We start from the raw sequence: 27527 nt of genomic DNA, 5'->3' as shown, positions 1-27527 counted from the left end.
CAGAATCCGGCCCAACATGATCACCTGGCATAAGAATTAGTTTCAGGGGTAGCTGAAGACTTTGCTGTCACCTCTTCCCTGCACCCCCCACCCACCACCACCTGTGGGTGCTTGTGAGAACGAGAGAGAGGAAGAGAATCTTCACTATCAAAAACTCTTCAGCACTGTATGTGTAGGTCACCATGTCTGGTTAGGAAAATAACTTATCCAACCCTGTGGACAAGTCAGTACCTAGGCATAGTACTCAATTTGCATAACATCTACCTGCATCATTCAAATTATCATACAAGTACTTTTGAGAGTCGCATACTGAATTGTAAACCAATAATGGACTTCAAGCTAGGGACATTTGCTTAAATTGAAAATACAACTAACACACTCGGACAATTTGGGGAATCTATGTACAAGTTCTGAATTTGTTTGATAATATGAACTCTCTATACGTTTAAGCACTTATAATTCTCTCTCCTTACGCTTGTCTCAATCTCCTTGTGCTAAGAACAGCGGGAGGAGTGCTAAGGTGTCTGTTTCTGAATAGTATGGTGTGACGCTTTGGGCTTCACCCTGGACCTGTAAGGGGTTGTGTCACTGCCTGCCCTGTAACCCAGGCGGCCTCTGAGCCTTGCAGCTTTGTCTCACAGCACCCAGTTGTTCCTTGCAGAGGGACCTCAACCAACCTTCCAGCACCAAGTTCTCCCCAAAAATGTCTTTCTCCGCAGTGTGCAGCCCCCCTTACTGTAACACCCAAAAACCTCATCAAGTTTGCTGATACGTTAAAGCACTGAATTGATTTATGGTAAACAAGTTGATTCACAAAAGGACATCATTTTAAGTGATACCAGTATAAGGAATAAGGATAGAAATGGTTACAAACAACAAAAGTAAAAATGCTTTCAAGACCCAAACTCAGAAAACTAGAGCCTTTTGTTCAAAGAGGTTTTTCTCACAACAGTCAGTCTTCCAGCATGGCTGGCCTGTTCTTTAGCCAGGACCCAACACACGGAGCTCAAAGTGCTTGGTTTCTTTGACTTCTCAGATGAAAGATAACTATGGGGTTCTCTCCCATTCTTTTTATAGATCAGTAAATCTCTGAAATGTATTCTTTAATAAGCAAGCCCAGACAAAATTTCCCTGACCTGTAGGGGTGAAAATGCCATGTTATCTTCTCCCCAACCTGTGAACTAGATAGCTTTGTTTACCTTATATGTAAATGTACTTTCATTGTCTCTGCCTGACAATCTAGCTGATTAGCCAAGAGAATACACTCTCCTTTTCCAAGGGCAGACTAGACTTATGCATAGCTTGCAAAACACATTTTAAGAATGATTCTAGCAAATATTTATAACTCTTTGTGCACACCCTGTATATACACCATGCAGTAATTTTTTGACCAGTGTGTTAACAGTTTACATATGATATCTTACATGACATCTTTTAGATACAGCTTATGAAAAGAGTGTTTTGATGTAGTGAGTATGTAAGGTCTGACAAAAGTAGCTGACAGAGTAGTGAACCACCAATGGGCCTCCATGTCACAGATGGTCATTAAAGACCATCAGCACTTTGTCCCAACAAAACAATGGGATGAAACACTCCAATCTAGGAACAAGGAATGCAGGCAATACCTGGAAAATATGGGACTTTATTCTGGAAGGACTCTAAAAAGGATTTAGGGCTTATGGTGGACAAACAACTGAATGTGATCTCCCAGTACAATGCTGTGGCAAAAAGGGATAATGTAATTCTTGAGTGCATAAGCAGGGGAGCAGTGAATAGGAAGGTGATCTTATCTCTGTATATAGCAGTGGTGTCACTGTAACACTGCATACAGTTCTGTTGTCAACATTTTTAAAAGGATGTTGAAAAATGGGAGAGGGTATAGGAAAAAGCCACAAAAATAGTTCAAGGGCACCCCAGCAGAAGGCTCTTCATGCGGGTAAAGGGACCCCCTGCCTCCTCACCAGAGTAGTCTTGTATGCATGGCCCCCACTACCATCATCTTAAGCAGAGGGTGGGGCCATAGTAGAGGTTTTGCAGAGTGGGGGACTGATCAGGGCTGAATCCCCCCTGACAACCCAGCAGAAGGCTCTGTACCTTGTGTAGGGACTTGCCATGACAGCACAGGGCTCTTAGATGTCACCTCTGGTACCCTGGTGGGACTTGGGCCACAGAGATTACACGTGAGGCTCTGCTTGGGGCCCTGGATTGCCACAGTCAAGTCCTGAGGCTAACATGTTGGAGGAACATACAACTTGGTCATCAATAACAATAGGAAAGACTAAGGCTAGATCTACTTATGTTGCTCAGGGGTGTGACTATTCCACCCCCACGAGCGACACAAGTTACGCCGGCATAAGTGGTGGCGTGCACAGTACTATGTCAGTGAGAGAGCTTCTCCAGCTGACATAGCCACCGCTTCTCATTGGGGAGTGGATGAATTATGCCAGAAGGAGAGCTCTCTCCCGTCTGCATGGAGGGGCTACATGAGAGATCTTCCAACCGTGCAGCTGCATTTGTACCGCTGTGCTGCTGTAAGTGCTCTAGTGTGGACATAGCTTTGCACTCATCACTGGAAAAGAAAGGCATTGTAACTGAATCACACACACACACACTTAAAGCATCACGCTGGCCATAATGCCGTGAGTGGCAGGTCCAACCTTCTTCTTCCGCCAGGCAAACATCTTCTTCAATTCCCCTCTGAAGCTGTCATGTAGCCAGGCGTAAAGGAAGGCATTGGTGCAGGCAGACATCATAGCAAACCAGTGGCACAGCAGCTGGATGAGGTTGAAATACTGTTTATCTATTAAGTTGATATCCATGTCTTTTATCACGTTAAAGATGTGCAGAGGGAGCCAGCAGACTCCAAAGGCAGCCACCACCAGGACCAGCAAGCGAAAGGTTTTCCTCCTCCTTGCCCTGTCCCACTCAGCTTGGCCCTGGGTGATGTTTCCCGGAACCACTCGATTTTTCAGTTTGACAGAGATCCGCAGATAGGACAAGGAGATGACTATTAAAGGCAATACATATGTGATAATGAGAGTGCTGTAGGCATAAGTTAAATGGTCCCTCTTCATATGGAACCAAAACTCTTCACAGATGGAGAAGTCCAGTTCTGGGAACTCAGCATGATAGGTGTGGACCAAGGCTGGGGCAGCCAAGATGCAACTCAGCAGCCAAATAGCAGCCAGAATATAAGCACAGATTGATATAGTGAGCCTCCTCCGGAGAGGATACACCATGGCATAGTATCTGTCCACAGCTATGACAGTCAAGGTGAAGACAGACACAAACACAGTGACCGGTTGCATTAAGAACACAAAATAACACATGAAGCGTCCATAAACCCATCCCCGGGGCTCAAAAGCATATGCCAGAGTCAGGGGCACGCAGGTTGCACACATAAGCATGTCTGAGAAAGCCAGGTTGCCTACCAGGAAGTTGGTGACATTGTGCATTTTTTTCATCTTGCAGATGACATAAATGAGGAGATAATTCCCAATGATGCCAACAAAAACCACCAGGGAGTAGCACAGGATGATGAGTGGCTTGAAAGACTGAACAAACTGGAGCCCTGAGAATAAATTGCTAGCATTGCTATGAATTGCTGAGAGGAAGTTTAGGGAGGTTAAATTGTCCGGATTCATCATTTTCCTTCTTTGTAGTTTGCTGTCAGCAGGGTTAAGGAGTCACCGCTGCACACACGTTTACTCCTAATCAGCCTTTATAATGAATGGATTACTCACTGTCCAGAGATTGCCACCACATGGATAATAAACAGTCATCTGGAAAGGCAAAGGTGAAATTACAAATCTCAAGAGGCTGCGTTCCGTTAAATGGTTCTTAAGAGAGATCAGCTGCAACCAATAGTCATTAAAGTTCTCTCTTTTAGTTGCTATTAAATCCATACAGTTTAATAAACATCTAATACAGTGAATACTTACTGTTGTGGGTTTTTCATGCCATTTGATTTTCCTGTGGATGCCAGCTCGGTTTTGGTGCCTTAGATTCCTGTCTTCCAAATATCCATGAAAGAGAGAGTGAGAGCGATGTGTATTTACAAGATAAGCAGAGATCAGTGCACTTAACATACTTGGCTTCTTGCTCACAATACATTTTTTATAAGCCTATATCCCTATTGGCTACCCTGGGCATTACGTTATTCCTGACACTGTCTCTCTTATTTAAAGCAATTAGAGTCCTAGAATATCAATATCACTCATTCTCTGAATTTCCTGTCTCTTCCAGTGCATCTGTACTTGCTGCCACATGACTATAAATCAATTTATACTCATTAATATGGATGTACAGTGTCTAACCCAAGATCAGGTTACAGTCGTCCTTTAGAGAGCCTCAAAAAGTGCTAGCATTGAATCTACTGATATAATTGGATCTTTTAAATGGAATGTTACTCAAATGCTGAATTTATGCCACTAGAGGGACTCAGCTACTTGGATGGTGAATAAAAGTTATGAATATTGATGCACATTATAGTATGCATCTGATGAAGTGAGCTGTAGCTCACGAAAGCTTATGCTCAAATAAATTGGTTAGTCTCTAAGGCGCCACAAGTACTCCTGTTCTTTTTGCGGATACAGACTAACGCGGCTGCTACTCTGAAACCTGTCATTATAATAGCAATGAAGTATGCACTTTTTAAAAAGTTATTGTACTGTCATTTAGAAATAAATTTCTCGCTCACACCCCAGTGGTATTTTCCATGGTATTTACATATTTTAAACATAGAATAAAGAGTTGTGACAATGTTACACATCTTATATGTTTAAAATGGTTTGAAAAGAGCTAATAATCACAAGTAGCTCTTATATAGTGTTTTTTTCAGCAGCAGATCTCAAAGCACTTCACAATCTTATTCTCATAATGCCCCTATGAGGCAAGGAGGTATTACCATCATCCCCGTTTCTACAGATGGGCAACTAAACTACAGAGAGGCTAAGTGACTTGCCCAAGGTAAGAATTTTGTAGTGAAGCAGGGAACTGAGTCCCTGTCTCCAAGTCCTAGGTTAGTACCCTAACCAGTGGACCATCCTTCCTAATCACCGCATGGATTCATCTGATGAGGAACAATGAAAGCTACTGATCATTGTCCCTCATGCTTATCAATGCCATTATAGTTGCCCTGCTATAGAGGAATTTTTCTTTTCTACAATGGGGTTTGAGCCACTAATTATTTTTGCATCAAAGAATTTATATTCTAAAAAGTCAGCACTGAAAGGGATTTATTTTGTATGCTTTGGGTATTTAGAAGTGTTACTGAAATGAATCAGCCCTTTGGGACTGTGTACTTTTAAGTAAATATGACCTGCCTGGTCTTAATCATAACCCTTGTTCTACTTTCAGTCTTCTTTCCTTTAACACATAGGATTAACACAGCTGGTGTTAATCAATGTAGTTCCATAGAAGTCCAATCTCCACCAGATGAGGTGCTGTCTCATAAGTGGTTTTTTTATTAACGTATAAGCTCCTCAGGGCAGAGATCATAGTTAAGTTTTTCAAAGCACTGTAGGCGATGTAGACACATTAATTTTAGTGGAAGACACATGTCTAAATCCCTTTGACTACTTTGAAAATATCAACCCATATCTTTCTTTTATTGTATATTTGTGTCTAAGCTCCTTAAGGCAGGGAACTTGCCAGCCTTCCAGTTTCCAGTTCTACTAGTCTGGCAGAAAATGGTGTAGGTGAATAAATATAGCTTTGATTTAGGCATCTAGCTTTACATTCCCAAGTTTGAAATTGGTGCCATTAACTTTTCTCTTCCTCAGTATTCCCATCTGTAAAATGAAAATATTAAATACAGTATCCACTTTATGGGGTTGTGTGCCTGCCAGGGGGTGGAGGGAGAGTTGTGAGAAATAATCAGCTGATTGATAACATGTTTTGGAATCATCTGATGGAAGATGTATATAGGAGTAAAGTTTTATCAGTCATGATTTAAACCTCTAAATAATCAACTTTAGTTTAATTTTGCATTTGTATTTTTTAGTTACTTTTGTCAAGCTGATCTGCAGTGACTCAAGAGTGTGAGTACCAGCTTCAGGGCAGACTCAAAGCACAAGCCCCAAACTGGCTGTGAATTCTTTACTTAGATTTCATCAATTATCAAGTGTAAATTCCTCAGGCACTATAATAGCCTTACAATGGAGTCAAACAGTTCCCTTGGGTACTCTGACCTATCTTGTCACCTATAGAAACCTACCTTTAAAAAGAACAAGAGTTCTTGTGGCACCTTAGAGACTAACAAATTTATTAGCGCATAAGCCTTCGTGGGCTACAGCCCACTTCACCAGATGCATAGAATGGAACATATACCTTATGTATATGTTCCATTCTATGCATCCAATGAAGTGGGCTGTAGCCCATGAAGCCCACGCTCAAACAAATGTGTTAGTCTCTAAGGTGCCACAAGTACTCCTGTTCTTTTTGTGGATACAGACTAACACAGCTGCTATTCTGAAACCTACCTTTGTGACAGATGATTCCTTACACCAAGGATCACAGCAATATTTAGGTTAATCCCTGTCTCAAAGGATCAATCAGTTACTCCAGGTCAACTACACTGTACATCTCACACCAAAGACACTGCTTGCAGATAATCCTATAATAAACTATCTAAAGGTTTATTATATAGGACAGCTTTGCACAAATTGGGGGGAGCACTCCCACCCCAGTGGGTGCAAAAGGTTCTCTGGCGGGGAACTTTGTTAATATCACTTTTCACAGCAGACTTACTAGCATCCCATGGCCATCCTTACTTGTGCTGCTGCGGGCAATAGGGCGCTAAGTCTGCTGTGGAAAGTGATACTGACAAATATCCCTTTTCACATTGCCATGCTTATCTCTGCATTGCTGCTGGTGGCACTGCCTTCAGAGCTGGGTGGCTGGAGAGTGTGGCTGCTAGCTCTGGCAATGTTGTTTGCGGAGCAGAATTTAAAAAAATAGTCCTCCACAAGGCTGTACAGTAATGCACAGATTTTGGCACCATAAAAAGCACCAAGGCATATTACTAGTTATAGAGGTATAAAAGTAAGAATCAAAATCACTGTCTGCCACTGTAAGGGCCATTTCTCACTGTGGCAGTCTGAGGCCCTGTTCTTAGGTTAAGGCCTTTGGCTAAGCAGCAGAGGCAGCCATAAGCTGGGAAGCGACCGGTCACATCCTCACATTCCAAACTAGTCTCATTGAAAGAAGGTGCTGTTGGGCTGTTAGGAACACAGTCCTGTCCTGATAATGCCTATAGCCTCCAGAGAAAGGGAAGTACCTAGAAAATGTAAAAGGAAACTTAGTTTGATAGCATCCTGTCTGGCAAGAACTCACTTATCAATAGCTGGGATCTGAAATCCTCATTTCTGTGTTTGTTCTATCACTGTAGTCCCCATTTCCCTATTGTTTGTCTGTATAATCTCTGTCTGGTTCTGTGATTGTTCCTGTCTGCTGTATAATTAATTTTGCTGGGTGTAAGCTAATTAAGGTGGTGGGATATAATTGATTAAATAATCATGTTACAATATGTTAGGATTGGTTAGTTAAATTTCACTAAAATGATTGGTTAAGGTATAGCTAAGCAGAACTCAAGTTTTACTATATAGTCTGCAGTCAATCAGGGAGTGGAGGGGGGAATGGGAACAGGGTATGGGGGGAAATTGGAATCATGTTTTGCTAAGGGGGGGAATGGGAACAGGGACACCGGTAAGGCTCTGTGGTATCAGAGCTGGGAAGGGGGACACTGAGGTAGGAAACTGGAATCATGCTTGCTGGAATTTCACCCCAATAAACATTGAATTGCTTGCACCTTTGGACTTCGGGTATTGTTGCTCTCTGTTCATGCAAGAAGGACCAGGGAAGTAAGCGGGTGAAGGAATAAGCCCGCTAACAGTAAGAGAAGGCCCTTACACCAGCAGACAGTGATCTTGATTCTTTCTTTTAACCTCTATAACTAGCTAAGTGATAAGAATACACCTAAATTCTTAGAGTATAGGCCTTTACAGACAGGCCTGAATATCTATATCCTAACAATTAGTATTAGGTAAAGTATTGTGGTAAAGATGTGTCAGATTATGCATGGAGATAGATATGGTGAAACTTTGAAAACTATTCCTTTGTCACAGGATACAGTGAGCAGGCAGATCAATGAACTTTCTGAAGCTATCAAATTGCAACTTTTGACTCGAGTTAAACAAAGCACAAAGTTTGTCATACAACTTGATGAGAGCACTGATATCGTGAATTTGGCTCAACTCATGTTTGTCAGGTAGTACTATGAGAATGAAATTATGGAAGATATGCTGTTCTTCAAACCACTTGAGGGGCAAAGTATGGGAGAAGACATCTTCAATCTTGCGAATGAATTCTTCAGAGCACATGGCTTGTCATGCATTGGCGTATGTACTGATGGCAGAGCGGCAATGGTGGGTCCCAAGAAGGGCTTCAGAAGGAAAGTACTCAACATTGCACTCCACATTAAATTCACGCATTGCATGACACACCTAGAGTCTGCCTTCTTGAAATCCATTATCTTGATTGTGCTGTTTTCCCTCCTACCATTCCTTAGAATCATGAACTCTACCATTTCATGATCACTTTCACCTAAGCTGCCTTCCACTTTCAAATTCTCAGCCAGTTCCTCTCTATTTGTCAAAATGAAATCTAGAATAGCCTCTCCCCAGTAGCTTTCTCCACCTTCTGAACTAAAAAATTATCTCCAATACATTCCAAGAACTTGGATAATCTGTGCCCTGTTGTATTATTTTCTATGTCTGGGTAGTTGAAGTCCCCCATCACCACCAAGTCCTGTGCTTTGAATGCTTTTGTTTGTTAGTTTAAAAAAACCCTCATCCACCTCTTCTTCCTGATTAAGTGGTCTGTAGTAGACCCCCTACCATGCCATCGCCCTTGGTTTTTACCCCTTTTATCCTTACTCAGAGACTTTCAACAACTCTGTCTCCTATTTCCATCTTAACCTCAGTCAAAGTGTATACATTTTTAATATATAAAGCAACGCATCTTCCCTCTTTTCCCTGCCTGTCCTTCCTGAGCAAGATGTACCCTTCTATACCAACATTCCAGTCATGCGTATTATCCCACCAAGTCTCTGTGGTGCCAGATGTGCCATAGTTGTGTTTATTAACTAGCATTTCAAGTTGTTCCTCCTTATTCTCCATACTTCTCACATTCGCATACAGACATTAAGATACTGATTTGATTTTCCCCCTATGTTCTCTCTTGTCTCTCCCTTATCCCTGCTATAATGTCCATGCTCCCCCAGACTCCAACCCTTCTCCCGGGTCTCCAACCTGTGGGCTTTTGTCACCTGCCCCCCATGAAAACTAATCTAAAGCCCTCCTCACTAGGTTACCCAGTCTGTATCCAAATATGCTCTTCCCTTTCCTCGATAGGTGGACCCCATCTTTGCTTAGCAGTCTTTCTTCCCAGAACAGCATCCTGTGACATTTTGTCAGATGTCCTTTTATTGCACCTTAAATTTCTCATGCTTCAGTTCTTGGCACCCGGCCATGGTAACAACGGCACTTGCTGGAGCGATGAGCAGGGCAGAGGACTCCTCTTCAAAGATTGTACAGCCACTCCATGAAGGTACTTCAGCCCAATCACTGCAGTAGTTTGTAGGTGACACTTCTGATGAGGGAGGAATTGGAGGATCTGTGGCTCATGCACCACCCTTTCACTGTCTTCTGCACACTGCCAGACAAGGGACTGTACACAGGAGGGTTTTGCTCCCCAACATCAGGCCCATCAAGCCAACCCCAATTGCAAAGCACAGTTGCTCTGACTGAGCTGCACAGGAGGCCTTGGTCACTGCAGTGAAGAAGACAAGCTTTGCCCCTTAAAGAAAATTTTTGTTTTCAGCCACAGATGATAATATTAAGCAGCAACTTGTTGATGATGCACTGTTTACTATCAACTCAAAATTATAGATAGGTGAATAAGTCATTTTGGATATAAAACCTGAACCCCTGCTAATCTTCAGAACTGAGAAGTTATTTATTATCTGTATTACATTAATACTTAGAGGCCCCAACTGAGATCAAGAACCCATTGTGCTAAGAACAGTAAGAGAAAGTCCCTGACTCAAAGGGCAAGCGGCGGGAACAGAGGCGGATTAAGATTAATTGGGGCCTGGGCACAAAGGACATGTGGGTCCCCCACGCCCTATTAAAAACAAAAATATACCAAAATGCATTAATACAAAGACTCTGTGCATGCTCTTAAAGTTTCATATTCCTTTTAAAGAGATTACATGTTCTTATTTTGATTCTGTCACTTGTACCCCATCAAAGGTCCTTTTCACCACCATCTATTGATCTGAGAGTAGGTTAGGAAACTAATTACAGCCAAACTGTGCGTATCATTCCCAGTAACATCTGTACATAGCAATGGGGAAAATGTGCTACATTTAATAAACTGTAAATGTCTCTCTCTTAAGTACTCATTACACTTACATTTTAATAACACAATCACATTACGTAACCTGGACTACAAACAGAGCAAGCATGATATCATATGGGGGGACAGAAGGGAGAGAGGAGGGTGTGCAGGGGATAGAGGAGGCAGGAGGAGGTTGTCAGGGGCAATGGAGAATATGAAGAAGTAGGAAGGTCAGAGCAGGGCAGGAGGAAGACTGAGGGGTGTGCTGAGGAATGTGGAGGAAAGGTGGTAAGCAAGGGGGGGATTTGGGAGCTTGGTGTGGGAGAAGACAGAGGAGAATGCAAGAGAATGTGGGTCAAGAGCAGGCGCTGAGAGGAGCAAGGGAAAAGGAGTGGGAACGGGAGCGGCGAGGGAGTACAGGTGAGTGCAGAGGTAGGTGGGGGACAGGGACATCTGACAGAGTAAAGAGGGAGAATGTGAGAGGTTGGCAGTGGGAGGGAGCCAAGGCAATGAGAAGAGTGGGGCTAGAATGGCAGCTCCCCAACCCCAGGGGTTAGGGGAGAACAAGTCACATCGCCCCTGCCAGGATCAGCAGAAGGAGAGGTGCTGAGAGGCACACGCCAACCAGAGTTTAAATCTCACAGATCAACCCACATGGAGTATTTATCAACACCCACAAGTTGTAGACCAGCTTCAGGATTTGGGATTGGGAAAGGGCCGAGGGTGGCAATAGGAACAAGCCTCTAGCCTCCCCCTGCCAGCCATGCAGCTTTGTTATGGACACTGTACTCTGTGTCTGCCTTGGGTTCCCCCAGGCTCTGCTGGAGCCCCTTCCTCCCTTCCGTGGCACTGCCGCGTTCTGGGCTCCAGGCTTTCTCTGCCTCCCCAACCGGGCCCCACTCTGGATTCCCCTCTCCAGGTTTCCCCTGCCTCCCATCCTGCCTGGTCCTGCTCCGCAGCTCCAGTTTCAGCCACTGACCTAGGGATGCCCAAGACAGAAATGCAGGGGCTGCCTTTGGTGGAGACAGCCCATGCCCAGCCTGACATCCAACATGGTGGCACCACTATGGCACCAGCCGCCATGCTCTCCTACCCCAACGGGAGATGGAGCTACTGCCGTGGACTCCCAAATTGACTGGGGCCCCAGGCGTTAAACCACCACTGGGTGGGAAGAGAAACAGAAAGGGGACCGTGACTGCCTCAAGATCATAGAGCAAGTCAACAGTAGAGCTAGGCATAGAACCCAGGTCTTTTGATTCCCCATCTAGTGATCTAGCCACCAGACCATGCTACCTCGCAAGACAATGCTTTTTGAGGTTCTGAGATGATTGGCTCTGGGATTTTTTTTCTTCTCCCTGATTGATGGCTAGGACCTGTGCCAAGAGTGCTGTAACACCATGGTAAAGTCTGTTCTCATTATATTTATGGCCGGTCCCAGGTAGCATTGTGAGGGAGAGAGGGAACACCAGCCCAACCCTTGAATAGGCAGAGAAGGGGAGAGGGCCTGCCAAGCTCCAATCACACTGCATAGGAACAGGACTATCTGTCTGATTCAGTCCACCAGATCAACCCTGAAGATGTGTCCAAGAGTGTAGTTAGGCTGCTGGGCCTATCTGATAACAGTGGTTAGGGGATCAGAAAATTACTAAAGGGAAAAGGCAGAAGAGCTAAGTCACAGATCAGTCAAAATTTGATCCCACCAAGAAACCTTCAGCTGTTCCCCTCAGAGAGAGCACACATCAGCCAAGTTGGAGTCACATAACTACCAGTGAAGTCCTGGCTTTCCTCTTCTCCCTGACCTGACTAGAGAATCACCAGGAACCTAGGATGCATCTCCACTTCCCTGGTTCGTGCAGTGGCAGCAGATGACAAGCATGCACCATGCTGTGTGACTCACTGCTGTGTCAGATGTCCTCTGTCTATGGGCCCAGTTCCCAACAATCATTATCACTCTTCAGCTAGTAAGGAAATTTTAGGGGCATTCATGGTGCGAAGTGAAGGTCTTGCAAACCTCTCCAAAGATGTAGCTAATTTTGATAAAGCTTCAGATGGGCATTTGAGATTGTGCAGTCTGATCCAGTATGAAACCATACTGGCATCAGTTAATTATAGGTACCAAAACAGAGGCTGGTTTTAAAAGTTTGCCCTAGAATCACCAATTTTCCTGATCCCATGATTTTTCCAGTATGGCGTCCCATGACCTCTTCAAGAATTAAATCTTTCACTAACAGTCCAATTCTCTAGTCCTTTGTCCCACTTCAGTGTTGCTCTGAGTTCCTGCTTTTCGACAGCTCGTCATGCAGACTACAATTACAATTTAACCAAGTAGTGAGGTTTGTTCAGATGATTACCCACCCATCAACTTGCCACCAGCAAAACAAACAAGGAAACAGATGCCAAAAGCCATGGTTCTTTTTTATTTTAAAAAGCATGAAAATCATGGGATCCATGCATCCTGTAAGAGTGACAAATCCAGCCTTGTTGATTTCAGATACAGCTCACAATCTGCGTCTTCTGTTAATTAACAATTCCCATATTTAAATTACAGTTTATAAACCCACAAAGAGTTTTAGATGCCTGTTGTACTAATTCACACCTAGATAAAAGAGCAAACACATTCAATGTGAATGAGATGACAATTCATGCCCTAACAGAGATTACTGCTTAATTAAGAAAAAAAAAGACAGACTAGGGAAAAGAATACACAGGGAATTAGTGATGGGGTATGGACTCTTTCACCTCCAGTTCAATGGTACATATCTAAAAGGGGCAAGGGAGTCTGGAGTTAATACTCTGATCACTCTTCAGTAGCATATGCCAAATAAATTGGTGGTCTCAGACAAGTTCCCAGTGGACAGGTGTACTAAAAAGCACCATTGCAACTGACACTAATTTGGACCTTTGGAGGCAGACTCAGCATGAGGTCAAGTATTGGTAGGGACCTGCGGACTGAACTAAGAAGATAATGTTTGTACTTCTCGGTCCCAGAGACACGGACAAGGCTTTCATCTCAGGGCCAAAAGACCAAAAACATCAAGACACATGATCACAGCCTTTGATAGGCTGAGAAACTACTTACACTTGATCTTAGCTCTAAGGAGCCGAGAATACGACTACTACACTCTTTATCCTTAGATCTTAAAGAGGACAGGAAGTTGTTTTAGATAGGGAGAAAACAGATGCAGAGGTGAAAGTGACTTGCCCAGCAGGTTAGAGGCAGAGCTGTCAATACAGGCCAGATATTCCATGCCAGATGCCCAGTGCCCTAACCTTTGCTGGACCTGTTTGAGAAATAAGACTTGAGTCTCCAGTACTCAGAATTCAGCACCTTTGGTGAGCACTATGTTCCACCCAACAAAATGTGTTGACAAATGTTTAAATCATCTGTTGCAAAAAACACAAAAACCTCAGAAAGCATGTGGCTGCTATGTGCCTAGACATTCAGTGTTGGCTAAGGCACTGTGTCCATCTGTTCCCAACCAAAAGTGATATCCTATTACGCAGCCATGAAAATAAAGAGCCTGATCAGGGAGTGAATGTGATTTAAGTTTCCCATTGCTATCCTGCATATTCTGACTCCTTGCATATTCATTAATTCACAATAACTTCCTGCTGCTGTCTGCTAAAAAATTATTATGCTAATCACCATAGATGCTCAGACACTGTGGTGACGGGGAATATGATAGGAACCTAGATAGATGGAGAGACAGGCTTGTGTTGATAATGACACATGGTGTAATTTCAACAGCTGGTCATGAGGAACAGTTGCTCCAGCTATAGACTTCAATATTTATGTCTGTAAATTTCTAATAAGATGGGGGTGAACCCAAATAGAAGCATCTCTCTTTACTTTTCACCATATGCTCTTTTTAAAGGTGTCTTTTATTCATCTTTTTGTTGGTGCTGTTTGGTTTGTACATTTCATGTGTCAGTCCTTGCTCCACTTTTCTGGGTTGCTAAAATATGAAATGAAACATGTATCACAGCTGGGCACATCTGTGTAACACTGCACATCTAGCTGCAGAATATAGTCCATGAAAGATGTTCTACATCAGATGGCTTAATTGGGAGCTCCACCAAGGACAGCATTGCTCTCTTTTATATCATTTCCTTCCACCCTTCCCCCCGGCCTTCATTGTTCATCTTCTCTGTTCTTACCTACAGCAGGGCCATTTAGGGTACTGATAGTTTTATTATTTTAAAACCAAAACCAGACAGAGAATATAAAATCTCTTGAAGATTACAAAGGAGTCTTTCTAATTGCACAAAATAGGAAAATGTGTTGACCACTAACATTTCCAGATTTTTTTTAAAAAAGATCTATAGGGACACACCCAATATAGTCATCACCAATTGTATAATGGTATACACCAAGTTCTGGAAGGCTCTGAGCATCTACAGTGGAGCTGCAGATACACAGCATCTCTCAGAGTGGGCATCTCTCCTTATTTACTGAATCTTCTTTTCAGGGAACTCTTGAAACACATCACTAAATGTCCCTTGCATCCAATTTCCTTTATAGACTATAACCCAGATTAAACCAGGAAAGGAGGTAGGAAGGGGAAAACAGTTTCCACTGACTTTCAAAACAAATATCTATGAATGTGTTTAATGTATTTTAAGTAACAAGACTAAAAAATGAATTCATTCACTCTCACACACACACACATACACCCCAGTCCTGCTCTCCTGGGCTAGCCCCTCCAAAGAAACAGTCTGCAGAGAACAAGTCTGACCTAGAGACATATGTTCTTTAAACAGAATTGATGTCCATAGCTTTCAAAGTGGAATCAGGCAAGTTGTGCCTGGCGCAGGATTGGAGCCATTCGGATGGCACATCTTATTGTTTTTGTTTGCAACTTGAGCCAATATACCATGGGAGCTCAGTGTAGGTCAGTGACCCTGCAAGAGGAGCTACTGGGCGGCAGGTCAGATGACAACACTCACTGTCATGCTTTGCCCATAAGGAGCCACTTTCCTGTGCCAGACCAATAACTTCTTTAGCTCCTCCCTAAAGCTATTGTGCAGCCAGCCATATATGAAGGGGTTGTACCAGGCAGAGCTCATAGCAAACCAGTGGCAAGCAGCTGGACAAGGCTAAGATAATAGGCATCAATGGCATTGATGAGGATGAGGTTGAAGGTGAGCAAGGGCAGCCAGCACAACCCAAAGACCACCACCACCATAACCAGCAGGCAGAAGGTCCTCTTGCGCCTGGGTCTGTCCCAGTTGGCCTGACTCTGAGTGATGGTACCAGGCATGACCCTCTTCTTGAGCTTGAGGGAGATCTTGGTGTAGGAGACCAGGATGGCTAGCAGGGTGCAGAGATAGATGATAAGCAGCAGGAAGAGCACATAGGTCTGCTGATGGCGCTCTTGTTCCCCCCAGAATTCCTCGCACAGGGTGAGCTCCTGCTGGCAGAGTTCCACGTAGTAGGTGTGGGCCATGGCTGGCAGTGCCAGGTAGCAACAGAAGATCCAGATGAAGAGCACCACATAGACACCCCGGTGCAGTGAGATGCGGCGCCGCAGTGGATGCACAATGACTATGTAGCGGTCCACGGCAATGGTGGCCAGGGTGAAGACAGACACGTAGACGGTGACAGGCTGCATGAAGAAGACGAAGTAGCACATGGCGCTGCTGAAGATCCAGCCACAGGGCTCAAAGACATAGGCCAAGGTGAGTGGGATGCAAGTGGTGCACATGGCCACATCTGACAGGGCCATGTTCCCGATCAGGAAGTTGGTGACGTTGTGCATCTTCTTCACCCACACCATGACATGCACCAGCAAGCAGTTCCCCACCATGCCCACCACCACCATGGCTGTGTACAGCAGGATGATCAGCACCTTCAGATGGTGCATCAGCTGCAAGCTCTGGAACAGTACCAACATCCTGTTGGTGGGTGGGGTGAGTGCAGACTGGCTCTGATTGTGGTGAGCAGAGCCCGAGCCCGGGGCCCCAGTCTTCCAAGAAATCAGCCATCTTTGCCTAGAGGGCAAAGAAAGGGGGAAATTAGTGACCCCTCTACACTCTATGGTCACTAGTTGCACCTCCTCCTCCACTCCCCCAAGGGGCCTTAGTGGTACCTCCTCTTCCAATCCTACCACAGGAACCAGTGGTCCCTGCACACACACATACCCTGGGGCATTTATGGCCCCTCCGCCCTTACACCACCTACATGGGCACATGTGCAGTTCAATCCTCCGATCCCAGGAGAATAACGATTACCGTGAAAACACCTGAAGGAAGAGACTCATGGCCATCCCTTCTAGAAACATCCCTGCAGTGAAACCCTCCCCTGAGCGCTAAGGATTGCCGTGCAAACACGTCGATGGAGAACATAAGACGACACCAGAATTAGTGACCCCCTTTCCTTGCAGGCACACTTCCCGTTTATATCCTTGCCCTCTCGGAAATTCAAGCAAAGAGAAAAAGCACCCAGATGATGCTATAAATGGCCACGAGCAGAGACATCTACCCACAGATAGGCATGCAGTGACATCTCGCGGGGGACATAGATTGCAATGAAAAGCAAATGGAGAAAGTATAATCAGATACATCATACATTAATAATCCGTAATTACAATACATGATGCAGCAAGCAATGAAGTACTATCAAAAGAAGCAAGTGGGTGAAGGACTACCCGAATACGGACACCTCTCTCTCTTTCCACAGAGGCGCGTGAAAAATCCCCAGCCACCGGAGAACAAAGTTTTAAAGACACCTGGAGGAAGATCTAGATGACCCTCGCCACTACCGACATGTTGATCCCCAGACACACGTGCTAATAGATCCCCATTGGCAAGGGGACTAGGGGAGAGCCCCCTCCTCTCTCATTGTGAAGCGGGTCGGTGCCGCGCGGTGTCCGTCCCCAACCCCTTCTCAAGCCGATCACTTCGCCGGCAGAGACCAGTGGGGCAGCAAAACTCAGCCCTGGCTCCAGGGCAGCGGGCTCCATCCCCAGCGCCCCGCACTCGGAGGGGGGCAGGTGCAAGCGGACGGGCTAACCCTGGGGAAGGTCCCAGGAGAGGGACCCGGGCTACAAACCGCTGAGCCAGGCGGAGGTGACGCTGCAGGGACCGGGCTGCAGCATCGCTGGGCGCAGGGAGCCGGCTGGAAACGGGAGCTCTCCAGGGTGCTGAACCCAGACACGCGTGACTACGGCTGAGCACATCCGAGCTCCTTCCGCCGGGGCGTATTAGCTCCCCGCGGCGCTGCCAATGAAACACTGCACCCCGGTAAAACCCAGCGGCGCCCTTCCCTTCTGTATGAAGGCAAATGAGGCTTTTAGAAGAGCAGAGACCTGAGTCAACAGAGAAAAGATAGAGGGTGCCTCCCTTCTAACGGCTAACTGCAGGGTGCCATGTGCTAACCAAAGGAAAGTTAACACATCAAAAGAAGGATTAACACAGGAGCAGATGAAATTGAAAAGGAAAAATGATCAATGAAATGTAAAGAAAGGAGACAATTTCAAGCTCGTTCTTGAGGGGAAACAGAGTTCTGTCTTACCATTCAATTATTAGTAGCTTTTGTGGTAGCAGCTAGAGACACCCCACCCCGTTGTGTTAACAGCTGATAATAACAAGCACATGGGAAAAGCGTCTGGTGAATTCCGATTGGCCTTTGAATTCAAGCGTAAACCAAAATGATTTAGGGCCAGGAAAGAAATTCTTCCTCCCCAAAAATTCTAAACCCTGTGTCAGTGCAAGATGAACTTGCCAGGCCAAAAAATGAGAAGCTGTTGTTTGAGGATCTTCAGAGGGAGCCATGACTTTCCCTGGGGTGGGGGTGCCCTATGACCACAGATGGGACTTTCCCAGGACTAAGAACAACCTCACACAGCATCCATTTCCATTCCAAGTTCCAGGTATGCTTTTTGACCTTACCCTCCCCAATGCAAACACACAGCACATCATGTATGCATAATAATAAACAGTCACAACAAAACAAACCCACATGCATTCCCCCCCCCAAAAAAAAGTGTCAGAAAGAAACAACATGTGAGGCATGCTAACCATGTCAGAAAATGCTCTACTGAAAAGTCCTTAGAGTCCATAGTGACTCTTCTTCTGAAGAGAACAGAATGGGATAGAATATGTTGCAAGGTCCCGCACCATGTTTTAGACTAGCCTGGCCTGGCCATCTTACATTAACTATCCTTTTGTGGGTTTTTACAGGTCTATGAGACAAATTAACATTTGTCAAAAAGAAAAAAAAATCCATCAACATAGTTCCAGCTATGCTTGGCTGTTATATAAATACAAAACTTTGTCAATTGAACTCTAAACTGATAAAACCTTGCCCTAGAACAGTGAAAAGCATTCCATGTAAAGCACTCATCTGGGGAAGATTCATCTAATTTTATTATAGTTTGTATAATCGAGACAGGAAAACAAGCTTTAAATCATTTATACTCCCCCCCCCCCCCAACTCCCCCAGGAAAACTGAATTTTGAAAGATAAAGCCTGATCTTTGAAATTCCACATTCAGGAACAGAGACCTTAAGTTACTTTCAATGAGTATTGCTTTAAAAAAAACCCTTAAACATGCACATAACTTTAATCACATGACAAGTTCCATTGACATTCATGGCACATATGCTTAAGTGCTTTGCTGGATCAAGGCCATGATTATATGGACCACCACCACAGTTCAGCCATGCTGGCAACTTCAGGTTAATTAAGAAATTGTGAGCAGATATTTCAGGAGATTTCTATAGCATTCTAACAATATTTTTTCTTAAATGTTCATGATCTATAATTTTAGCAGAATTTAGGAAACTGTTGTTAACAGAGGCTTCTATTTGGTCAAAATTCGCAGCTATGTATGTGTGTCAGATGACTCAACAACTCATAATTCCCATGTTTCAAACTCTCACCAGTCAGTCATTTCTGGCTAGAAAATTAGCATTTTAACTATACCGCTAACAAAATACAGTCTATTAATATAATGCCTCATGCTTTAACTAATGGGGATTAGGAGGAAACTTGCTACAGACAGTTTATCCCATAAAGGTATTCTGAAGGGTTTCTTGCACTTTCCTTTGAAGAATCTGCTACAGGTCACTGCTGGAGACTGGGCAGTGGAATAGAAAGAGCTTGGGTCTGATCCAGTCTGGCAATTCCTGTGGTCTTTCAGATTTAGCATGAAATCCTGACTCCAATGGAGTCAATGGCAAAACTCCCATTGATTTCAACAGAACCAGGTTTTCACCCCAGAATTTTCCAAAGAAAATCAACATTTGCTATCAGGTTAATCCAACATCCATAAATTTTCCAATTCCTGATTACATTGTGGGATATTTTGGATAAACAGTGTCCTTATGACAGATACTATAGACCCATGGAATATCCAAGACTATTGCATCCAGAGTCCAAGACCATTGCATCAGCTTTATAAGTGTTATAGGTCTCATTGTGGGTGAGGGATTGTACTCTGGTTCCATGGAGGATTTACAGGGTTTTCTGCAGGAACTAAAATTCCTAGGTAGGTAACAGGCCAGGCGAAGTCTAGGGAAGTTGTAAATATGAATTTGATCTTGATGCCTGGAAAACAAAGAACTGAAGACTGTATAAAGTGACCATCCTGACAGAGGGAGAGAGGTCACTCTCCTCTGATCCAAGAAATGACATGAGACTGTGACCAAGAGGGATAACCTCTGCAAGAGGACTTGAAGTAGTTCGAAACCTGCCAGGGTATCCACGTAGAAGCTGGGTGATACCTGCTAAGCTAGTCTTGCATAGAAGCTGCTTATTGTTTTTAAACTATATTTCCTCAGCAGTGCTTTTCTTCTAAATAAATAGAACTTTGCTTTATGAAAGCTGGCTGGTCAGTGATTAACCCTATCACTGCCCATAAGAGAACAGGATTGCAGGTGCTGAACTAAAGGACAGCCTGCTGAGGTGATTACATTGAAGTGCAGGAGACTGCAGCAGAATCCCCCTCCAAGGCAGATGATTACTAGAGGCCTGAAACATATGTGGGATGCCCTCAAGGAGCCTATGAAGACGCCAGAGGTGCAGTTAACTCGGGGCCTGTGGCAGTCCTCAATCTGATCTTTTATTCCTATTTCCCTTCCATTACAGAGTCCAATTTCCTCTAATGACTGCACTGCACAGGCTTATTGGCTGCAGTGAAGTCATGTGAGGTTAAAGTAATTCCAGCTTCTAATTATCACATGACCATAAATAGGAAGCAAAGACCAAAAGAGGGGTTATTGTGGGGGAAAGAAGAGTGCAAATTTTAAAAGATTTTAACTCAGAAGTCAAGGTACATTGAACTTGATTCCTCTTTGCTGTTCCATGCTATTCTCTATAGTTTGTTATACTACATTCCCTTCCAGTCATGCATTAAGCCATGTGACTAGACATCTGTCGTGTGTTGTTTCTTCTCTATTCCTCTCCCTAGAGGAAGAAGTGTGTCCAGGGAAGTGTCTTGTTTTGATAGTATGTATCTTTTATTATTAGTTATTAAATATTTATTTATATAAATATACCTGTTCCTCTGTGTTTGTATTAGAGAAAGCAAGGTCAAAGAAATGCACCTCACGACACACAATACCCGAGGATTATTATCAGCACCCCCATATTACTCAGATGGGAAAACTGAGACACAAGGTGGATAAATGACTTTATCCCTGGTAACACATAAATCTGTGGCACAGCTGGCAACAGAGTCCAGGTCTCCTAACTTCCAGCCCTGTGAGTGCCTAACAGCTACCCCTCCATTCTATGTATGAATGGAGATCTCTCTACAGGAGTTAGAGACAAGGTGGGTGATATCTTGATAATACCTTTCATTGGACCAACTTCTCTTGGTGAGAGAGACAAGTTTTCAAGCTTACACAGAGTTCTTCTTCAGGTCTAGGAAATGTACTCAGTGTCACAGTTAAATACAAGGTGGAATAGATTGTTTTGTGATTTTTTTCCCACTTCCCCCATTATGACTCACCTTGAATGGTCCCTTCAAATGAAGAAGAGCTCTGAGTAAGCTCGAAAGCTTGTCTCTCTCGCCTACAAATGTTGGTTCAATAAAAGATATAACCTCACCTGCCTTGTCTGTTTAATATTCTGGGACCAACACAACTACGACAACACTGCATACTGGAGTTAAAGGTGTAGTAGGAAGAGAGCCTGAGACATAAGCCCTTGTATCAGAGGCCTGGTATGAGGCAGGACCAGCTCACAGAATCTGGCAAGAACAGGGCTGATATGGCAGAAATACACATTCCTAAGAAGTGCTCGGCCCAAAATACTCATGCAAACACATCCTGATATCCAGTGGTAGCAGAACATCCCAATATCAAAGATGGTACAAAAACATTCCCCAAGGATAACAGGAACACACAATCCTACAAGATAAGGTCAGGATGACAGTACGTAACAGAGATGTTTGGATCGAACCAACATGTACAAGGTGATGGGTGATAACTAGCCACGTCAGGGGGCAATAACTAACTATGCCAGAGGCAGTATGCAACTTGTTTGTATCAGGGTATAGAGATGTATCTCAGAGGAAGTATCTTTGGCCAGTCGAGTGGGGAAAATGGAAAATCCCACCATTCACTGAGCTGCGTCCATGTCATGGGCATACATGTCTTAGTATCCACAGAGTCTGCCAGGTTCTATTACCATGTTTCGTCAACAATAAACCTGGCCGGGTGAGTTTGCACCTTAATGGATCTTGTGGTCATTGGGCAGTTTGCTCAAGGTCTGCTGGGCCAGCTGTCAGAACACACACACATGCAGCCAAACATCTAATAATAAAAGCAGCTAGGCAGAAATCTCTTTTTAAACATTTCTTCTCATTTCTCTCATGCTGGATTTCATGAGCACAGATGCGAGTAAACAAAATGAAAACAAACACTTAAAATACAACTAGGTCTAGACAACAAACCACTTGAAATCCATTTCTGAAAAATGTCTGCTCAACTGCATTCCTCTCAAACAAGCAGATGCTAGTTTGCTGTCCTGATATTAGTACAAAAAAAAGCTTTTATGCAGAGTTAAAATTCTATATAATTTGAAGTAATGCATATAGAAATCCAGAGCCCTATTATACAGAATATGAAGAGGAAAAATGCACTAAAGCCTGACCTTACTATTAGTCTATCTGAACATGAATTAATTGCTAAAGCAGTGACGCACACATCTCCACTTCTGTATAATTACTACATATTACTAGTGAATACGTAAAGAAAGATATATATTGTGACAGGGTCGGGCCAGATGGCTACAGGAGAGTAATTTTTTTTTTGAAGCAAAAGATGTTTTTTTATTTGCATAACACACTTACAAAGTAAATACAGCAGCATACGCAATGTGTAACACAGCAACCAATCACAATTGTTTTCTCATTAGCTTCAGGGAAGGGAAGTGTTCAAGCTTGCCTGGGCCCAGAGCGGGGGGCTTCCTCGACTCTCATGGTCTTCCACCCTTCCAAGTTACCTGGTGACCCAGAGCGAGGGGGCTTCATCGATTCTCGTGGTCTTCCACCCCCTCGAGTTACCTGGCGCCACGCCCGAGTGTCACCAACAATTCTCTCCTCTGAAAGCACCCAACAAGAGGGGCAGGCTGTGGGGTGAACAATCCGGGGGGGGGGCACGTGCACCCACGTGTGAAAGGACCCCTCTAAGGTGGTGGTGTCCGCAGCAGCAATGGCTGGGGCCCCTTACTCTCTCCCCCAATCAAAGGGTCAGACAAAGGGACCCAGATGGGGACACCGAGCAGAGAACCTCGGACAGCACCCACCGCTCCTCAAAAGCATCAAGGGAGTCGGTGGATGCCGCCCAGAGGAACTCCGCCCATATACGTGAACGGACCGAGGATCGGAAAACAGTCCCACAGTCACAGGAAACTCCATCAGCCAACCTCCTCTCTCTGGTTTTATAGATGGCCGTGTTAGCCAGGGACAGGAGGAGGTTAACCAGGAGATCCCGCGACTTTGTGAGGCCACGGATGCGGAGTGCATAAATAAAAAGGTGAGGGGAAAAATACCAAAAACGTAGTAGGAGATTTGTGAGGAGCTGGAACAGGGGCTGCAGTGTGGTGCACTCCAAATATACGTGAGCCAGGATTTCCCTCATACCACAAAAGGGACAAGTATCTGGGATGGGGGTGAACCGCTCCAAGTACGTGCCCGTGCTCACAGCTCCATGAAGGAGCCAACAACTGATGTCCTCGACGGGCCTCGGAATCAAGGTGGAATATAGGCTGGCCCACCGGGGCTGCTCACCCTCCAAAGGTGGCAGAAGGTCTTGCCACTTTGTGTCGGGGCGGGACACTAGGGTGAGGGCATGAAGGGTGTGGAGCATGAGCACGTGTAGATGTTTCCTTGGAGCGGTTTGGAAGCATACCAGCTGCAGTTCATGCAGCCGGCTCGCAGTAAAGGGGTGAGGGGGTCGATTGGGTCTGCGGGGCAGGGGTCCAATTAAAAGGTCCGGCGGGCCTGGGGTACAGGGTGGGCGGGGCGTGTCCTCAAGCAGGACCCAGTCGAGGTAAGCTAGAGCAGCAGGCAGCAAAGCAGCCTTCACCTCTTGAAGTACGCGCCTGGGGTACGAGGTCTGGAGAGTCCCATGCACCGGGCAAGCGTCAGGGGATCCAGCCAGTCTCCCCGGTCGTAGTCCAGGAGGTCTCCGACTATCGTGACTTCTGCCAGGATCAAGCTCTGGCCCACTGAGCGGGACTCCGCCACCTGCACACGGAGCTGGGGGTTGTGTAGCAGGGGCTCCACGAGGAGATCTACCCCCTTGGTGGCCGCCACAGACCTGGTAGTTAAAAACAGTTTCCAAGTCCGGAGGAGGTCCTGGTAGAAGACCGGCAGCCCCGAGAGGTCTCACGGAAGACCTCCCGGACAGAGATAAAAGAGTTGCCGGTCATATTGGAGCCCTCGGATGCGGTGCAGGATGGCATGCGCCAGTGTGCTCCACGTCGAACTGCCTGCACCATATAGGAGCCTCTGTAGGGCCCGGAGGCGGAAGACATGGACCTGAGTGTGTAGACACTTCAGGCCCTGTCCTCCTTCCTTCAGGGGTAGATGAAGAACCCCTACAGGGGCCCAGTGCGTTCCTGACCAAAAGAACCCCAGAATCAATGTCTAGAGGTTGGTCAGGAAACCTGGGGCCAGGACCAGGGTGTTGAGCCGGTACCAGAGCATGGACAGGACTAGTTGATTAAGCACCAGCGCTCTCCCTCGGAGGGAGAGACATCGGAGTAGTCCCGTCCATTTCCGGAGCCGCTCTATCACCCCACCTTCTAAATTTTCCCAGTTCTGCAGTGGAGAGGGATGCGTGGCAGAAAGGTAAACGCCGAGGTAGAGCAGCGGACCCGCACTCCACTGGATGGTCTGAAGCGCGGGTGGGAGGGAGCTCACCTGCCACCAGTCTCCTACCACCAAGCCAGAGCTCTTGACCCAGTTGACCTGGGCGGAGGAGGCTGCCGAATAGATGGCCTGGCAAGCCTCCACCCGCGCCAAGTCGCCGGGGTCCTGGATCACAAGGAGCACGTCATCAGCGTACGCTGACAGGATAGCCGCAGCTCCGGCTCCCACAGCACCAACCCTGTCAACCTCCTGCGGAGGAGACAGAGAAAGGGCTCGATTGCCAGAGCGTACAGCTGGCCCGAGAGGGGGCACCCCTACCATACTCCTCGCCCGAAGCTGACCGGTTCGGTCAGGGTCCAGTCGAGCTTAACCAGACAGTCTGCGGAAGCATACAGCACCCGGAGAAAACCCACAATCTGGGGTCCAAAGCCAAACGCCCGCTGAGTGCTCAGGAGGTACCCGTGGTCCACCCTATTGAACGCCTTCTCCTGATCTAGGGACAGGAGGGCGAGCGACAGACCGTCTCTACGTCCGAGTTCCAAAAAGTCCTGAACCAGAAATAGATTATCAAAGATACTGCGGTCCGGGACAGTGTAGGTCTGGTCTGGGTGGATCATGTCCACCAGCACAGACCCTAGCCACAGCGAGATTGCTTTCACTACGATTTTGTAGTCCGTGTTGAGGAGCGAGACGGAACGCCAATTTCGTAAATCGCGGAGGTCCCCCTTCTTCAGCAATAAGGCGAACACAGCTTGCCTGCATGAAAGAGGGAGGACCCCGCTCTGCAGAGACTCAGACCAGACGGTGACTAGGTCTGGGCCGAGGATATCCCAAAACACGCGGTAGAACTCCACGGTCAGCCCGTCCATGCCTGGAGACTTATTAGTGGGCATACAACGGAGGGCTTCCGAGAACTCGGCCAGAGTGAGAGGCAACTCTAGCCGGTGTCGGTCGCTCACGCTGACCGTAGGGAGCTCCTCCCAAAGCACTCTGCAAGCGTTAGTGTCGGTCGGATCCAGGGAGAAAAGACTTGCGTAGAAGGCTCGGGCCCTCCTGCACATCTCCGCCGGTTCTGTGAGGGGGGTGCTGTCTTCTGCCATGAGGCAGGTGACGTGTTTCTTGGCCCCCCTCATTTTCTCCAGGGCATAGAAGAAGCGGGAGCCGCGATCCATCTCCCGAAGGAGGCGGATGCGGGATCAAAAAAAGGCGCCCCAGGCCCGATGGTCCTCGAGGGCCCGGAGCTCCTCCCGCTTCTCCCGGCATGCTCCACAGAGGAGCAGGTCCTCGGGGCTGGCAGCCAGACACCTCTCCAGCTCTGAGAGCTCCCATTCCAACTGCTTTTTTGCCGCATTTCTCCGTCAGCTGGTGCCCCGGGTGTAGTCACGGCAGAAAAGCTGGGCGCGCACCTTTCCCAGGTCCCACCATCGCCGAGCTGAGGGAAAGGCACACCGCTGCCCTCGCCAGGCCAGCCAGAATTCCTGGAAGGACATCACGAAGCCCTCATCCTCCAACAGGCTGTTGTTAAAATGCCAATAGGCCGGCCCCGGCCTTTCTGCAGAGGGAGGCTGTCACGGTGGCTAGGTGACGGTCAGAAAATGGGGCCAGCCAAATGCTGGAGGAGTGGGCTCATGAGAGATGGAAGCTTGATAAAATGTGGTCCAACCAGGAGTGGCTCGACCGATGGGCTTCCACTCAGACAAAGGTGAACGTGGAAGTGTCATCCGGGTGGTGGTCACGCCAGATGTCCACTAGGGAGTGATGTTCAACTCTCTCCTGGAGGGTGTCCGCGGAGGCTGGGCTCTGCTCAGTCCCCGAGAGGTCTCGCTCCTTGAGGGTGGTATTAAAATCCCCTCCCAGGACCAGGCACTTGTGAGAATCTAAGGTGCCTAGGAAGGCGGATGCCTGCTGATAGAATTGCAGCCGCTCCGGGCCCAATGTCGGGGCATAAACATTAATGAGGTTAACCACGAGTCCCTTTATACGGACCCAGAGATGCAGCAGATGACCTGGCACAGAGTCGGCGACCCCTAGCACCTCGGGCCGTAGGTCGGGGGAGAGCAGGGTCGCCACTCCAGCCTGCTGAACCGTGGAATGGCTAAAGTAGACCCTGTCCCCCCACTCCAGTCGCCAACTGTCTTCGGCAGTCGGATCCGTATGTGTCTCCTGCAGGAAAATCATAGAGTACCCTCCCTCCCGAAGGAAGGGGAGCACATGGGACCTGCGGAGAGCCATCCTACAACCCTGGGTGTTCAACGTTGCGATGGTGAGAGGTGTCATAGGGAGGGCCGGGGAGGATCCTCACTGGCAGGGATGCTCACATCCCCCAGCGGGCCGCGCAACAGTCCTTGACCCATCCCGTAGGTGAGTAATTGGTCACGGAAGACACGGACCCACCAGTAGGCTGTGGCATCCTGCTTCCCCGTCCCTTTATCTTCCCCCATGAGGGCCCTTGTGGCCCGGAGAATTTGAAAAAAGTCCCCCCACCGCTGGAGAGCAAGCTGTACCTTGTTGCGGGAGCCACGGACATCCTCTAAAAACTTCCGCAACTCTCCTCGCAGATCATGGAAGGCTGGGGTTACAGTTTCCCGGTTGTTCCCCGGCGGGGCCCTTGGTGCAGCCCCGTGGCCCACTAAAACGGGCTAGCAGGGTGCAGACCCCTGATGGGGTGCCTGATGGGCGGGAGCTTCTAGGCCCGCCTCAAGCCCTGGGGTGATAGGGGGCGGTGGAGGGAAAATAGCAGCCCCTAATGGGTCGGGGCAGGAGAATGCAAAGGCTGCTTCCTGGGGGTCATCAGTTGGAAAAG

At 46.5% G+C, this 27527-nt stretch overlaps 2 protein-coding genes across 2 annotated transcripts; both read right to left on the bottom strand.

Annotated features, from left to right (window-relative positions):
* Window positions 1-784: 784 nt before the first annotated feature.
* LOC125639928 (prolactin-releasing peptide receptor-like) lies at window positions 785-4237 on the bottom strand. The gene is made up of 2 exons (XM_048857822.2): window positions 3942-4237; window positions 785-3782 (listed from the first exon to the last, which is right to left on the bottom strand). Exon 2 carries the CDS (start codon window positions 3645-3647, stop codon window positions 2613-2615), a length of 1035 nt encoding a protein of 344 aa, XP_048713779.1. The 5' UTR covers window positions 3648-3782; window positions 3942-4237; the 3' UTR covers window positions 785-2612.
* An 8558-nt stretch (window positions 4238-12795) lies between these two features.
* On the bottom strand, window positions 12796-17705 carry LOC125640496 (prolactin-releasing peptide receptor). The gene is given in 3 exon segments (XM_048859035.2): window positions 12796-15485; window positions 15488-16392; window positions 17453-17705. Coding segments are annotated over 2 exon segments (963 nt in total). The 5' UTR covers window positions 16296-16392; window positions 17453-17705; the 3' UTR covers window positions 12796-15330.
* Between the last annotated feature and the right edge of the window lie 9822 nt (window positions 17706-27527).

The sequence above is a fragment of the Caretta caretta genome, chromosome 7 (assembly GCF_965140235.1).
Source record: "Caretta caretta isolate rCarCar2 chromosome 7, rCarCar1.hap1, whole genome shotgun sequence".
NCBI lineage: Eukaryota > Metazoa > Chordata > Testudines > Cheloniidae > Caretta > Caretta caretta.
Note: the sequence above shows the minus strand (reverse complement) of the source record. Positions and strands in the feature narration are given on the sequence as shown.

Excerpts from the sequence above, each read along its gene's own strand:
- LOC125639928 (XM_048857822.2), bottom strand. The coding sequence starts at position 3,647 with ATGATGAATCCGGACAATTTAACCTCCCTAAACTTCCTCTCAGCAATT.